The 17,027-nt window shown below is 40.9% G+C and overlaps 1 protein-coding gene and 1 long non-coding RNA gene across 4 annotated transcripts in view; both read left to right on the forward strand.

Annotated features, from left to right (window-relative positions):
- LOC116040775 (plexin-A1-like) overlaps positions 1-17,027 on the forward strand; it is a 300,695-nt gene that overhangs the window by 215,634 nt on the left and 68,034 nt on the right. For all 3 annotated transcript variants that reach the window (XM_031286410.2, XM_031286408.2, XM_031286409.2), the window contains exons 13-15: positions 6,079-6,302; positions 15,529-15,680; positions 16,559-16,679. In XM_031286410.2, coding sequence (XP_031142270.1) covers positions 6,079-6,302; positions 15,529-15,680; positions 16,559-16,679 — 497 coding nt within the window. The remainder of the gene's footprint in view (positions 1-6,078; positions 6,303-15,528; positions 15,681-16,558; positions 16,680-17,027) is intronic.
- LOC116040777 lies at positions 7,179-13,548 on the forward strand. Its single transcript, XR_004102758.2, has 4 exons — positions 7,179-7,189; positions 8,141-8,142; positions 11,798-11,912; positions 13,538-13,548. It is a non-coding gene; the product is annotated as an uncharacterized LOC116040777 (long non-coding RNA).

Below are 17,027 nucleotides of genomic sequence, written 5' to 3' on the forward strand. Positions count from 1 at the left end.
GCTATTTTAAACTAGAAATTTGTTGACTTTTCCTAATCAGAAAAGTACTCAACTGAGCAATACAGGCCTATATTTGATAGTCTATATACACAACGTTCCACTTCCAAGATTGCTCCGGTGCCACCGGAAAATCCGCCGAATGTCCCTCATTTAGGCTGGATGTCCATTACTTTGGGCTTTCTTTGTTTCGGCATTTTAAACTCTGGTGGATTTATGAGGACTATGGTTAACTGCTCCTCAGATCTCAGATCTCAGATCTCTGCAGGGTAAATCCAGACAGCTAGCTAGACTATCTGTCCAATCTGAGTTCTTTGTTGCACGACTAAAACAATCTTTGAACTTACATGTGTTCCACCGAAACAAGTTCCTTTCCCGAGGCTATTTTGCAGAGGCGACGTTGCTCAATCCTACGCTTAGCGCCGCCCAAGACGATTGTGATCGGTTTAAAGAAATGCCAATAAACCAGAGCACGTTTTTCTCCCATCCCAGAATGCTGTGTGGACTCGACAGAGCCTCCTCCGCGGCGCTGTGGAGTAATATTTTGTGAATAATCCAATAGGGCAGACTCGGGGACAGCAGCACGGGGCAGGACAGCAGGGTTCTTGTTTGTATCTGATATTTCTGATGTAAGTGTTTAGACTGGTATTATGAAAGAACACGTTCATACTATTGTTTCTCCAAATCCAAAAATTTCCTCCCAGCTCACTGTTGATATTTTGAAAATAAACACAGTTCACAGTTGAGGTAAAGACTGTGAGCTGGGAGGAATTTAGAGGATTTTAGAGCACTCTTTAAACTATGTTTTTTCCCATCTCCAAAATCAGTAGTGTTGAACATAAACTAAGGATGCATTACGGCAGTTCAGACACTTGTACCGAAAAGCAGGATTTCAGTTCCCTGGATATCTTTGAACAAAACCCATAACAGGGGTTTATCCAGTTTTTAAATGAAGAGTTATCCAGCTAACTCTTGAAACAGACCCCAGGGATGTGTGCCACAGCGAGTGCTTTGCATGTGACAGCAATGGTGTTGAGAGTTTGGGAGTGTGAAATCCAATGATCTTAAAGCTACAGTTGTTAACTCTCATAAGAGAAATTCATATTTTTGTCACTATAGCCCGACAGTACAACATGAATCAGATAGTCCGTGACAAAAAAAATCATATTCCTATGCCTCAACCTGGTGCTCCATGTAGCATAAGAAAAACAACCAATCTGAGCCGAGGACTCTCGAACGCAGTGTCAATGACTGCTCGTGAACTCTGATCAAACTGATAAACTAGGCAGCGCTGATCAAATATAAATCAAGATTCTGTTACCTTTTTCTCACCTCAAATGTTTTCACAAACATATTTAAGTGTACTTTTTAGCTGTGAAGTGAAAACGTTTGCTCCGCTTCTGCTTGGTTTTGACTCAACTTGGTCACAAACTTTCTCATTTTACAGCTAAACAGTACACGAAAATATGTTTTTGCAAACATTTGAGGTGAGAAATATCCAATAAAATAACAGAATCTTGATTCATTTTTTATCAGCGCTGCCTTGTTTGACCGTTCATGAGCAGTCATTGATACTGCATTAGAGACTCCCCTCTCTGATTGTTTGTTAATCTACGGTCGAGGTGAAAACTCGCAAATGCCATTAGGAACACTAGTGGGAGGCAGATGAACATGATTTTTTCACGATTATCTTTCTCATGTGCTACCTTTTCAGCAAATATGAGTTATTATAAGTTATTTTGCTAAAAGTTATCTTCTGAACCTTTAAAGGTAGTGGTGGGCAGATCGGTCCAAATATCGATAATATCGATACCAACGTTGGTATTGATATTGATCAATACCAGTGTAATGAGATCGATATTTTAGTTTTAGTTTCTCTCCAGTATGTACCGCTGCGGTTTCATCAAAGAGGCGACCTGGCTGTCTGTGTCTATGTGAGTGCCGCTGCTTTCAAATGCCGCGCCTGTCACAGCGCAGAGCAGGCACACTTTGCTCCTCCTCCCCCCTCTTGTGATTTGATGTTGTACCGTCACCTGACTCAGCGGCGCCAGGCAAACAAACAAGCAAGCTGCCAGGCCCGGCGGCGGCCAGCACCACACACACACACACAAGCAGCACAGAGACGGAGCAGAAGAATGACAGAGAGGAAGAGGAGCGCCGTGTGGCTATATTTTCAGGCCGAAAATAAAACGACGGCAAGCTGTATAATCTGTAAAAAGGCTGTAAGATACAGTGGTAAAACAACAGATGTATTCAAGCATATGAAAATTCTGTCCTGAGTTTAAGAAACTAATAATCCACAGGTAAAATCACAAAACACTTAAAGTCATACAAATTCATTCAGATTTAGCAATTTGATAATGCATCCACCTTCATTTTTAAAAAGTATCGGTATCGTATCTTATGGACGGCGATACTGGCCCTGTATTTACTTGGTATCGGATCTATACCAAATATTGCAGTATCGCACACCACTGCTTAAAGGTGCTGTGTGTGAACTTGACAAGTATGTTCCTGTTGTTCTGACTACGAGTCGGCAGTGCTTGCTACCTGACTTTCGAGGGGGGCAGAGAAAGTGTGCAGGCAGCACCCAAAGCCAGTGGTGTGTTCCTCACAACAAGCCAAAGGAAGACTTACTGTAAACGTAAACAGCTGGCAGGGTTATGGATGAGTAATTAGTTTGAATCAACAACAACGCCCCATAGGTATATTATAGTTAATGTGCTAAAGCCTCACAGAATACCTTATTATGATTTGAAGTTCAACGCGATTCTTAGTGCTAAAGCTCCTTCAAAACATGCATTATAAAAAACGTCCTCACTCATACAAATCTCATAAAGACCTTCTCCTCCTTTTTCTCTCCATCCTCTATTAATCCCTCTCCGCTCCATCCCTGTCTTTTTCTTTTCTGAATTGGAGCTGTATTATCCGTCTAAGGCAGAGCCGCTCGGCGCTGGCCCAGCTTTGCCCCGGTGTAAAGTGGAGATGTTAATGTTAATTAAATCATTCATTTGGTTCAGATTAATTAGCGTCGCGCTACTTTTAAGCTGAGCCGTGGCTAATCAGATTAGACCCGAGCGGAGGGGCCGAGGCGGGCAGATGGGTACGTAAGAATCTCGCTTTGAAGTCTGGCCGCCGTCTGTCTGCCGAGAAGAGGGAGGAGAAGGAGATTCTTCCATGATCTGTTGCTTCTTTCCCTTCCTCTCTGTTTTTTTCCACTTCAGTTCATTTCAAATCTGTTTAACTGGTATGACAGCAAACAAACCTGCCTGCAGGTTTTGGCATTGTACTATCAAATGAGATAATTATGATAGAGATTAACCGATGAGAAATAGTACCAAAACAAAACTGATCATTTATCTGTACCTTTTTCTTCTCTTGTTTCCATGTGACTTTCTTTCCTCTATTTGTTTTTGCTCGTTTCTCTACTCGCACAGATTCTCTGTTGTTGAGGGTCTCTTTTTTTACTCAACCTCTCCCACTCTCTTTGACTCTATCTGTTTCTCTGATTCTCTCTGCCTCGCGGGGCCTCACCATCTTTAAATTCATAATAATTCGTGTTGCTGTTTTGTTAACAAGCGCAGCTAAAATGGATTCTCCCCCCCTGCTGCCTTTCATCTCCCTCTCGTCTGTCTTCTCAGGTGTTTGAGGTTTTAATTATTTATTTATCTATTTATTTATTTATTTTTATTTTTTTTATTTTTTTTATTTTACTTTTAATGATTTTTTCCACTCTGCAGAGTTGAGGGAATGTTTTTTTACACGACAAATTATCAATTCCCTATTGGGGATAGAAGACATTACCTTTTGAATTAATTTCTGTAATATCCCTCTAGGTTGCTTATTCATTTTTTTTTCTTTTTCTATTTATCCGTGGAAACTCGTTGTCGCAGCCTCATAGTGGTAATAATCACCTACTGCAGGTTTTATGTGTTTAACATTCATTTATGCTGTTCCTCCTCTCTCTCTCTCTCTCTCTCTCTCTCTCAAAGACACAAACTCCTGATTACTTTTTTGACTTTTTTCTTGCCACTCTTGCTTTCTTTCAAATTAACAACTTACAGAACTTTCTGTTCATCAAATTAATATTTCTCAAGCAGTTTGGGTAACATGTTGGGGCTGTTACATAGTCAATAGTCATAGTCGCGAGCAAGCGACGCGAGCAAGCGACGCGCTCCCTTTCATAGGCCGGTTACACACTGGCTGTGTCGCGTGAGCGTGTCAGCTGCGTCACATTTATATTTCGGCTCCCATGTTAACAGGTTAGAGCTTACGCACCGCCTGCGTGACATGCACGTCTCAGGCGCGGCTTGAGCCGCCCTGAAAACGAGTGCATGCTAGAAATAGGACCGACGCCTATTTTTCACGCGACACGCAAGCGTGTTGGAAGCGTTTCCAGGCAAAATAGAATAGGAAAAGATGTTTATATGTAATTTTGACACTAATACATATTAATAAATGACATGTTGATGTTTGAAAGTATCTAGGTTTTGATATAAATGCAGATATAAATGTAATAAAAAAAAACAAATTGATTTTCTAATATTGCACCTGTCAATACAGAACGAAATATTCTGTAGCTTATTTTGCGTCAATACTGCCGACGTTGTCTTTGCTGTAATCAAATCAGTCTATATTTGTGTTTAACATGGTATTTCATTTTATCAATGGGAAGCATACATGTGTACAGACAAGGCTAGCAGCAGCAGCGTCAGACACGTTTCTGTTGTGTAAAGACATAGAAAAATCCACGCAGCCACCACGCGGCTGACACGCAACAGAAACGCCACGCTCACGCCACGCAGCCAGTGTGTAACCAGCCTCTACACAGCGGACGAAAGCATCGCGGGCGATGCGTGAAATGCAGTACACCGCTCATGCAACAGGGTGTAGCAGTTTCTGCAGTTACCCCACCATCTCATCCCCCTACCACCCCGACATCATCAGCCTCCCGTGGTGGTAAAAGGAAGCGTAAGAGCGTCAGGCCGATTATGGATCCATGTGAGACTACCCTCCTCGATAGGCTGCAGGAAATACAGCAGGAGAGAGAGAGGGAGAGAGAGAGGGTGAGGGAAAGCGAGAGGAGCGACATACACACCACTTTTTGTAATTACCTGTGCCATTTTCTACTAAATCTAATGTCTATGTATAAGCTTGCATCATTTTTCCTCTTCGCCCGCCATTGTATTTAAACCTTCTGTAAATATAACATATACTTGAAATAATGTACAATACTTGCAGTGTCGCCCCCACCGACAATGTATAGTATCGCGTGCATCGGCGCGTCACATAACAAAAACTGGGACGACACATTTTGCTACGCATCGACGGATAATGGCGGCCGAAGCGTAGTGATGCGTAGCCTTGCGGACGCGTATGTAACAGCCCTTAGTGTACACAATACAACAACCCTAGTTCATGCATTTAAATTATACCAAGTCAATAAACATGTAGCCTACTTCAGCCGGATGTAGAAAGTGGAAGAAAAATCTTTTTTTTTTTTTCAAAAGTTTAAACATGATACAGATTTTCTGTGCTGATAGATTAATAAGTATGTACAACTATACTTGAATTGGTCAACATTTTGGGAACTATGCTTATGCTCTTCCTTCATGAGAGTTAAATGAGGAGATCTTTCTTTCATAACTCTTTCTGAAAAGCTACGACATGAAATAATGATAAAAGAAACTATGAGTAGAAAAGGGGTTTTGACTGTCTCTATAATATATCTTTTGAACCTTTTTGTGCTCTTGCTGCTAACTAGAAAAACTAGTCATGCTAAGTTGTACTAGCTAGTTAGCTAGCCTGGCTGATGTAAATTCAAATGATCTTACACACTGTTTAAGTAAGCTGGTTAGCTAGCATGCTAATCTTCTAACACCATTAATGGCAAGTGAATGTTTGTGTTTCTTCATGCATTGACCAGAGTCAACATTAACTGTAAACATCTAAGTTTGCAAGTTAGATAACATGCGCTATGAAAACGTGCTGTTCCTCCAGAGACTGAGGAAATTATTGTATGACTACAACTTCAATCACATCAAATCTGTCTCTGTCCCACTCTCTCTGTCTCCCGGCCAGCCCACCTGTACAAGTGCAAAGCGCTGCGAGACAGCTGTGGTATGTGCCTGAAGGCCGACCCCAGGTTTGAATGTGGTTGGTGCGTCCAGGACAGGAAGTGCGCCCTCAGACAGGAGTGTACCGTTGGAGGAAATTCCCACCTTCCGCTGCAGCTGGCTGAAGGCGGAGGATGGATGCACGCTACCTCTGGAAACAGCCGCTGCACCCACCCCAAGATCACTAAGGTAAGTGTGTGTGTGTCTGTGTGTGTGTGTGTGTGTGTGTGTTGAACAGGCTGCGAGTGTGTATTTGAGAGGATTCTAATGGACTGTTAGGCTACTTTTTAGGACTTTTTCTACTGCTTAATGAGGAACGGCTGCCAGAACAGAGTATGTTCCACATCACAGAAGAGTTCAACTTTGTAGAGAAGATCATTTTTCATGAGCCAGTGCTCAAAACTTGGAGTGTGATGCTATATCAGCAGTTGATGTGTGGGCTCTGACCTCTTCACCATGGTCAAACAAAATACAACAACCCAGGGGTTAGGGTTAGGGTCCTTTCTCCGTTCTGAAGCAGCGACGCAGTGGTGCTCTGGGTAGGACATGCTGGAGCACAACTAAGACATGCTTTCTGCATGAACTACTGATATTAATAAAAATTAACAGAATTCAAAACCTTCCCTGGGAAAAATATTCTAAATCTTGGGCTACTGTAAATACTGTAGCATGCTGAAAGCAGCTAGTATGTTTCCCTATTACTTATGCAAACCTTGACGCTGCACTTACTCTTCCAAAACTGGCTACCAATCATATGATGTCAAATTTATTTAGCAAATTATGAAAGGCATGTCCATTTTTTCTGTTCTTCTTTTTTGAATGAATATCTATTTATAAAAAAAAAAATACAGAAGCAATTGTATTTTCTCACTGTTCATTCTGGAGTTGAGGCAGTGTTGTAGTACTCATGATTGGTCTTTTTGAAGGTCTCTGTCTCGTCTCGGAATCGACCGCATTTTTACTCGGCCTCGTCTCAGTCTCGGATAAAGAGGACTCGTGATTTTATTTCAAGACCGGTTCAGACCACAACTGCAGGGATATCACTAAATTACCTGTGCATTGTCTAATTTAATGTGGTGACATCATTACTGTGATTGGATGTAAAACGTCCTGCATTAAATGCAACCAATAACTTGACTCATTTCTAATTTGAAATGTGTTACTTATAACCCCCTCTCATCGCCCCCTTAACACACACTCCCAAGAAAGTGAATGCGGGAGACAGGAGAAGCTCTGCCTATGGCACTGGTCTGGTCTTGGTCTTGACTCGGTCTCAACCCCTCAAAGTCTTGGTCTCGACTTGGTCTCGATACACTCTGGTCTTGGTGATGACTTGGTCTCGGTTTAGATGGTCTTCACTACAACACTGGGTTAGGGTAGAAAAAACATTTAGCATCCTGCTCTGCTATTTCATTAATTTGCTATGGCTTGGTATTTGTTTAGAATTTCAATGACTTCTGCTAAATGTAATGTATGAGACATTCTGAAATATAAGTAACCATTTAAAATTACAAATACACAAAATTAGGTTTGTATTCGGTCCATGCAAATATTTATGTTTGGAAGGGCCCCAAAGTGAAGGCAACCTAATTCGAGACAGTGTTACTCAACAGTATCACCACCGGTCGGAAAGAAAGAAAAAAACATCCACAGTCGGCAACAATCAAAAGAAAGTCTTCTAATCAAGACTCCCTCCAATGTTCCAGTTCTAAAATCACCTGCAAAGAAGCAGTGCGGCTTCTTTGAGCGCTGCATCATAATCTCGTCAACTCGTGAAGAGTGTAAAGTCACCAGCGGAGATCCAAGGCTGGTAAACCTTGATAGGCTGTTGCATCAGCTCTCTTTGTCGAAACCCCTGTGGTCACGAAAGTCCTACGTGTCCTGAACCGAGAATGAAAGCTGCTCCATTTTAAAGTGTTGCTATTAAAACACACACTTGTTGGGACCTTGTGCCTGCCCTTGGCACAGAAATGGAAATATTACTCACTGTTACATCAAACTGTTACTCTAGAGTCAGAGGCACATAGACGTCTGTTTGGTTTGATTCTTTTTTGAGCTGTGTTTGAGGTATGTTTACTTTTGTATCTCTGTGCATTGATGTGTTTGAAAGGGTCTTAAGGGTCGAAATCCAGCATTGGTACGATAGAGTTTAGATTCATTCATATCTGTTCTCTTTCTTTACCTTTTGTTTTTGTTTGCCTTTTTTCCGACCTGCCTTTCTTCCTGTCTTGACTTGCAGTGGGTATTAGTCAAAAAAGTAAGAACAACAGCCTTTCTCAGCCTCGGCTGTTATAAAATCAGAATCAGAAAAAAATGGCATTGTCCAACAAAATGCAATGGAAACTAATTTATTCCATAGCACGTACAAAAATGTGGATAGGATGAAATATTTACGCTTGATTCCAGCTTAAATGGACATTTAATGAATCAGATGATTGTCTTGATATGAATGCTTTTATCGATTCTCATTTGGTTTAAACTTTTAATTTACTTTCTTTCAATTGTCTATTACACATTAACTAAATATAAGAAAGTGGACTTTTTTTAGTAAATCTTTTGACCATATCTCAATATATAAGGTAATATAAGGTCACGCCATTGATTCAGACCACACTGTTGGATCATGGTAGTGGGATTCTGAGTTTCTTATTCTTGACCTTACAGAGCTGGTAATGCCACTGACCCAATGTTATGTTAAAGCTTTTACTACTATAAATTGGTCTGGATAAAAGAGAGGATGAACAATTGGCATGCATACCTGTAGTAATGTGATAGTAGAGAAAGCAGACAGGTTTCTGCACTTCTTCTGGTTTGATTCCTACACAACCTGTTCTTGTTAGTAAGTGTGTGTGTGTGTGTGTGTGTGTGTGTGTGTGTGTGTGTGTGTGTGTGTGCGCGCGCGCGTGTGTGTGTTTGGGACAGTGTTTCTATACAGTCACAAATTGATCATGCATGTGAATATGTGTTTGTAAATGCAAACATGCATTTGCAAATTGAAAATAACAAAAGGTATCTACATTTATAAACAAAGATGTGTATTCTGCATGTCAGTGTCTGGGTGTGTGTGCTAGAGCCCGACTGATATATCAGCGGGCCGATATTATCGGCCGATATTAGTCATTTTCCAAACTATTGGTATCAGCATTTATAATGGCCGAGAAATTAATATTTAAAAAATAAAATAAAAACGGACGAAACACCCTTCAACCATGTTATGAGTGTTGGCGTTGCATAGTTTGTCCACCAGAGGGCAGTCTACAACGTTCCTGTTGGCAACACTCGTGTTTAACCCTTTAAGTTTCATATCTTAAGTTTTTATTTTTATACATTTTATTTATCTTTAGATAAACTTTTAATATAGAACTTTAATATATTTTGATGTTCCTCTGTTCTGTTGTGACAATAAAACACACACGTTTATTTTTAAACTGCATTATCATATTATTTTAGTGAGGACTCATAAATAACTACAAATAACTAATGTTAGAGTTAGGGTTAGGGTTTTTAAAACTTCACTAAAGCAGTTTTTGTAACCCCTTTATATTAAGATAGGCTAAATGTATATTTATTTCGAGACTTTTTCATTTTAACGTCTGTTACAATTATTGAAAAAGAGTATTCAAGTATTCAATCACTTCTATGCAGCTGCCACTTTTCTTGAAAAAAAAACTAAATCTTATCTGTTTCACACAAAACTTTTAAGTGGCATAAATTCACATAAAACGACTGTATCCACAATGGAAATTAATTTAGAGAATTTAGATAATAAAGCCACAGATAAAAGGAATCTGCCAACATGGGAATAGCTGTATTTTTCAATGAAATGCATAGCTTGAGTACAGATGAGATGGTGCTGACATCACATAGCCATGTCTGCTCCATTGCCAACAAAAGCGCAGACTGAGCAGCAGTAAACTATTTTCCAAACTGCTCAGCCTCCTTGAAAGATCCATCCTGCCCACTCATACATATAACTTGTAACCACACGTACACACACTGATATAACTAGAGAGAGAGAGAGGAGGGGGGGCAATAATATCCAGGTGTAGGATTTTCATGCCGACCTTAACATCTGTCTGCAAGACTCCAAAAGGAATCCCTAACTCTCCCAAATTAATTTCCTGGGTCTTCTCTGCCTCGACTGCAATGACCCTCAGATCAGCCATCTTTTCCCGCAACATCGTGGTCCGCAGTCTCTTCTTGATGAAGTGAAGTGAAAAGAAGCATCTTTCATTGCGGCATGATGTGACTGGGAGTGATGAGCTGGTAGAGCTGGCTTGTCTCAGGATAAGCTTCAAGAAGATTATTCTCAACCATGGTAAATAGCTGTCATCTTACTAGGTGGTGTTTCTTCTCTTGAGATTCTGTGTATCATGAGTTTGTTCTCTATTTGAGCTTGTTCTGAATTTACATCCCCACTGTAGTATGGACACAGCTGTTGAAAGTGTGGGATCTTCTCTGTTGTTGGCTTTGCGAGGCTGCTTGAGTGTTTGAGAAGGGGTAGGCTCTCAGTGCTGAATCTGTCTGTGAAGCTCTGCATGCAGAGGTCAAGAGTTGCAAAGTAAAAATGAACCTTCATGTCCTCTTTTGGACTCATCTACAAACATATGTCTGATTTCCCAATTCAGTATTCCCAGGATTTTCAAATATTTGAACATAACTATGCTTATATATTATTTGTTTGAGGTAGTGTCCCAAGAAAGACCCATTGCAAATTGGATTTCCCGTACTCCCCGTTTGCCTCAGCAGAATTGCCAAACTATTTTCTGACCACATAAACAACTTTCCCGGTTTTTAACAGCTGCTGGCCTTCCATGGCTCATGTGCTATTGGTTACTGCTCAGACCACAGACACACACACACACACACACACACACACACACACACACACAATGTATGTACAGGCTAGATGACAGACTACTAGGAAACCACTGCTTTAATGTTGATGATTTAATGTGGCTACTCTGTGGTTAGGACTGCCATATAAAGGCCACACCACCACAGAGCGACGCCACAGTACTTTACCTCCAGTGGATTTCTGGTCAGTGGTATTCACAAGAAGTGGCCAAACAGGAGGAAAAAATATGTCAAAAATAAAAAGATTCATTGGATTTATTGCTACCGCCAAAGCGTTGGGCCCCCATAGACTACATTAATATATATATATATATAGCCAAACATCTTCTCTAGCTCTGATGTGTCTCAACATTGGGAAAACAGTGGACATGGTGAAGGGAACTCCTCTTTCTCTTCATCCATCTTTGCATAGACAACATGCATTCTCAAAAGACTGTGGTTCTCTTCAAAATTGCTTAACTTATGTCAACTGTGCTGGCTAATGTAGCCTTAATGTTGACTGAAATGACATCAGAGCAGACTGATACACAGTAAGTCATAGTGATTGGTTAGAGCAAAATCAAATCCTCTCCTTAAACAAAACTGCTAAGAAGGAAGGCAATGTGAGATGGAGTAGTAACAAGATTACCATTTGGTCTGGATATCAGGCTATTAGCTGATCAGCTCTTGGTAAGGCTGGATGTTGATATTTAATACCTTTAAGGTATGCCCCAAAATAACCCAGTATCAAGTGTATCAAAATTTCTCCAGTCAAACGATACCAGCATTTTATCCTTTTTATACCTAGATCGAGAAAAGAAGTTAATATTTGTAGCTAATCAACGCAGGTGTGATTGGCCCACTACTGCATTAGCTACAACCTATAGTCTTTGATGTGGTGAAGTCGAGCGCAGTGTATTTGACGGAGTTGGCAGTTCAGCTTGCCAAGATGCTTCCATTCAAGTAATGGTTATTGAAACGAGTAGGGGAAAAAAAAGGTATTTGGAATCGGAATCACTTTAAGGGTGCTGGTATTGGTACTGGTATCGTAATTATTTTGACATCACACAACCCTAGCCCAGCTTTCGGTGGTTTGTGTCTAGTAGATGGCAGAGATTGTGTTATACTAGTATATATCCAGAAGCAATTGTGGTCCTTGTGTCAGTTGAGTCCTACTGTAGATCAGTTTGGCTGCCCATGAGGAACAATTATATCTGTTATCATTTTGCAGTAACATCCTAAGTCTTGTTAGCTAGTGCTTGAAAGTGGTTGTGTCGTATCAGATCACTATCCTCCAAAAAACGGCCTGAGGTCCATTTCCAGCTTTCAGGGCGTCTGTACTCTGCATTCCCCAGAGAGTAGTGGTTATGTGCTTTAATGTGGTAGTGATGTGTCAAATCACTGCAACACAACACAACAAGTCCAACACTGCGTGATGTCCCATTTCCACACTGTGGTGTCTGCCTGCAGACCCACAGGCTAAGTGAGCACTGGTTATGTTGTCATGTGGTGCCATACTTTTAACTTCCAAAAGTTTCTGAGGTTCCAATGGAAATCCATTCTCAGATATCACAGAAATAATATAATGGTACACAACCAATAGCTAGGAGATGTAGTGGTCTGGCTTCACATTCTGTACCACAGCGATCATGTTTCAGATACATAGCTAGAGATCATGATGTGGCTTATTAGAGGCAGTGTGATTGATTCTTAAGTCTTGTTGTTCCATGAAGTATGTAAGGCATCTGCGTTTGGTTGGCAGGCCTTACAGTTGGTTAGCCATGTTGCACCCAGCACTTTCATTTACTTGTCAGTGCTTCTCAAAGGTTTTGAGAGTTCCATCATAATCCCACTGCTGGATGCACTTTGCACAAAATATGACCATCACAATCTCACCTGTCTTCTCACAAGTATGGGTGAGGAGTGACAGAAGGTCACTAGGAAGGCATTTTTAGGCCTTTATTGACAGGACAGCTGAAGAAATGAAAGGGGAAAGAGAGGGGGAATGACATGCAGCAAAGGGCCGCAGGTCGGAGTCGAACACTGGCCCGCTGCGTCGAGGAGTAAACCTCTATATATGGGCGCCCGCTCTACCAACTGAGCTATCTGGGCACCCGGTATCGCTATTCTGGGCATTTAATGTCAACTACAGTTTACAATTCTAGTATAGCTTTAATCTAAAGTATTATACGGGACAAGGTAACCCTATTACTTGGAAAACATCACCAGTTAAATGAAATGTGCTACCTTTAAAACTGTTGTAATATAAAGTATATGTAGGATATGCATATCGTGCCCTAAGACATCTTTGCCACATCCTGGTGTTTATGGTGTGATAATATATGTTCCTATAGTTCATTGCTCTCGTTCTCAATTCCACTCACATGATGCTGGTAATCCCTTTTAACAGCACTCTGCTCTCTTTTTCTCTGTTGCCTGCCTGTCTGTGGCTCTGCCAGTGTTTATGTCCTAGGGCTTGGTGGCTAGCTGATATTGGGATTTTGTGGTATCATAGCTTCATTCTTCCAAAACCATCTGAAGCCCCATTTCCACACCCTGACATCTGTTGTCCATATCGTGCCCTAGAGCTTGATGGCTACTCACTTTGTAGCAAGTGTTTACCAGCTATTGTGTTGTGGAACCAAAGTGCTGAGGCTCTACTGGCGCCTGAGGTTCCAACGTGAGTCAGCTTCCAAATAGTAAGCAGCATTATCCCCGGCCAGACTGCTGGCTCTGTCTCGCTCTTGGTCTCTTAATTCAGTTCACTACAGTTACTATATTGTTTTATAGATAATTTCTTAAGGTATTAGTTTGCAAACTCATAACTGATATTGCCTGACGGTCTGTCTTTGTGTATTTAAAGTAATGTCTGCCAAAAGGTATTATGTTTTTTACTCTGAAACATGCAAGAGCTTCCAAAATGTGGTTTATCTGGCCATCTGTCATACTAATATTTGGTAGCTTACTGGCAGGATAAAGGTTTCGCTCATTTAAAACAATCATTAGGTACTTGATCTATTCGATTTGAAAAGATGAAATATCCATATGTATTTTTTATGTGATTATTGCATACGTTTTTGTTTTAGGTGGGTTAGTTAAAAACTCTTTTGATACAGTACTACCACTGGGAGTCAAAATCAGAAATATTCAAATTATTTTCTTTTTTAATCTTTAATGTTATTCACTGCGTTTGTTGCTACTGGCTTTCTGGTAAAGCTTTTATTTTGGTCATTTATGTTTAAGCATTTCAATTTTCATTATTTTCCATTTTCATTTTTATTACCTTCATTTTGCGTTATCATTTCCCATTGTCGTTTTCAATTAAATCTCTTACACTTAAGCATTGAATTTGATCAGTTTCATTTAGATTTTTCCATTTTCCACTTTTCATTCCAATTCTCTGCTTTAATTCTCGCAAATTTTCCTTTTAATTGTATTTCTGTGGAAAATGATACTCCATATGTTTGGCAACGCAGTAGACTAAAGGTTGCATTATGCAAACCCTGGACCATCTGGTTACCTTTTTGTGGAGAAAGTCAATGAATATTGCTCTTCCCTTCATCAGTGACTACAGATGAAGTGCCCTTGAGCAAGGCATTAACCTGCATCTGCACCAGTGGTGCTGTACAACATTATAGCCGTTGCTTCCCAAAGCAGGGTGCAGAAAAGGGTTTGGATCTCAGCTGACTTTCTCTGCATAAAAGTTTCGAGTTAAATCTCATGTGTCTGGCAAGACAAATAGTTCATTCCCCAAACTAGTCCACACTGTTGAAATCACCATTTGTCAAGGTCTGTTGTTTGGTACTGTCCGTGGTATAAAAATAGTGCTCTGCCTCCGTACTGTCGGCACAGTTTCCATTTTCACACTGTGGTGTCTGCTCAGCCAAACACTGCAGGAGGACAGGGCAATGGACAGATTAAACATAATTACCTTCGTGATGCTTGTTAGGGATTAGGTTTGTGTGTGCATGTTCGTGCTTTAGTGTGTATGTGTGCTTGTTTGTGACAGCCACCGTCCATCAGTCACCATATTTGTTTTGTCACGCCACACCTGTCCCCGTTACGCGCCATAATCTGGCTAAATAAATCACATTATGGTTTCGACGGCGCGGCTGAGTGTTACACCGCCACATCCCCGCCGAGGAAGCCAAGCCGGTGTAATAAGTTTCAATTAAACCCCCAAGATGATGCCTTTGGTTTTTGAAATCCAAGAGGGGGATTGTTCTTTATTAAACCTTAAATCACCTGATATGGGCAATTCTGTGTGGCGTGTGTGCATGTTTGTATGGGTTGATGGCTCTGTGTGTTGAGTGTTTTTGTGCGTGTGTATGCGTGTCTGTGTGTGTGTGGGTGTGTGTGTGTGTGTGCGCAGTGGGGGGTGGGGAGAGGGGTGTGTCTGTGTTATGTCATGTTTGGGGACCATTTTCAGACTTTAAACTAGGTAAATCTGAAACTGTGGATACACTTTGTGTCAGTAATGTGAATGAGTGAGTGTGTGTGTTTATGCATGTGTGACAATTGTTTTCCTTCATCTTCACCTTTACATCTTCCTGCTCTTTTGTCTCTGTTCTGTACACAGTTGTTCCCTGAGACGGGGCCTCGCCAAGGCGGAACTAGGGTGACCATCCTGGGGGAGAACCTGGGTCTGCAGTTCAGAGACATCCAGATGGGTGTCAGGCTGGGCAAGGTACCATGTGTACCTATTGAGGAGGAGTATGTTAGCGCAGAGAGGTAAGTTAAGAAACAGAGGATGCACTCACAATCATTCAAGCGCACGCACACACACACACACACACACACACACACACACACACAGTACTCAAAGACACACCCACATGCACACAAAGACATTTACAGATGAATGCATTGACACTCAAACACACACACACACACACACAGGCAGAAATTGTCTGTCTCACTCACAGATCTGAGATCGCACACACCAAAGGCAGCAGCAGCACGACTCTCTCATTCTGACCAATCAAACAATGTTATTGTGGAGGTGCCCATGCCGCCTTATTCAGCAGCTGAAAATATTGTGATATTAGGTTTTTTTGTGTGTCTGTAAATTCCATCTGTTGGTTCCCCTCCATTACTCCCTACATATGCTCTTTCCTTTATTTTTCTCATCCTGACATTTACTCCTCTGCAGGGTCCTACACGGCTGAGGAATTGAGTTCACGGAGATCAAACAATCTCTCTGTAGTGCAGTTAGTTGGGAAATGATGCATGTTGAGATAGAGGGTGTCTCTATTCAAATATTACACACACATCAGTTATTTTACACATGATTCCTGACATCCATGCACCACTTCAAACATGTCTAGGACATATTCTTTTATATTTTGTCCATCCTTCCTAGTTCCTTGTTCTGTCAAACCCTCCTGAAACATGTGCTGGACTTTTTGCAAACCTTTTGATTTACACATACTGTGAATGCGAGGTATGTTGAATAATTAAGCTTCAATTTGAAGCAGCATTTGAAAAGAATTCAGCGATTTTGTGGTACGTGTTTACATTTTGGTTGTTATATTAGTACTAGAACAACATCCTGACCCCCTTACTCTCTCCTTTTTCTCAATTAATCTCTTCAAACTCTCCATCCACAGAATAGTGTGTCTGCTGAACGACGCAACCGGCTACAGGGTCCAAGAAGCTCAGGTTGAGGTGTGCGTGAGAGACTGCGTCAACGACTACAGAGCCCTGTCGCCCAGGCCATTCACCTTTGTGGTAAGCACCATGCAAGGGGTCTATGTGTTGTTCTATGATTTAAAAAAAAGACACTGCTTTGATGAAACGTCTCCAGTAACTAAGCAAAGGGTTCAAGGAATGGTTTTATTTTTGGAAATTGGAATTGGAAATTGATTTATTTGAAACAGGGACAATGCACAAATAAACATTAAACTTGTTAAAACAAGAGAATATGTCTTGGGCCAGGTTATAGCAACAATTGCTAATTTCCACCTGTAGTCCTTATGAAGAAAAATAAGAAAAATATGGCTCTTAAGGGCTCATTTCTAGTGTTTAGTTTGAAAGGACTAAATATTAATGTTATTTTCTTTATTTCTGTCTGAATAT

Source organism: Sander lucioperca, chromosome 12 (genome assembly GCF_008315115.2).
Source record: "Sander lucioperca isolate FBNREF2018 chromosome 12, SLUC_FBN_1.2, whole genome shotgun sequence".
Lineage (NCBI taxonomy): Eukaryota > Metazoa > Chordata > Actinopteri > Perciformes > Percidae > Sander > Sander lucioperca.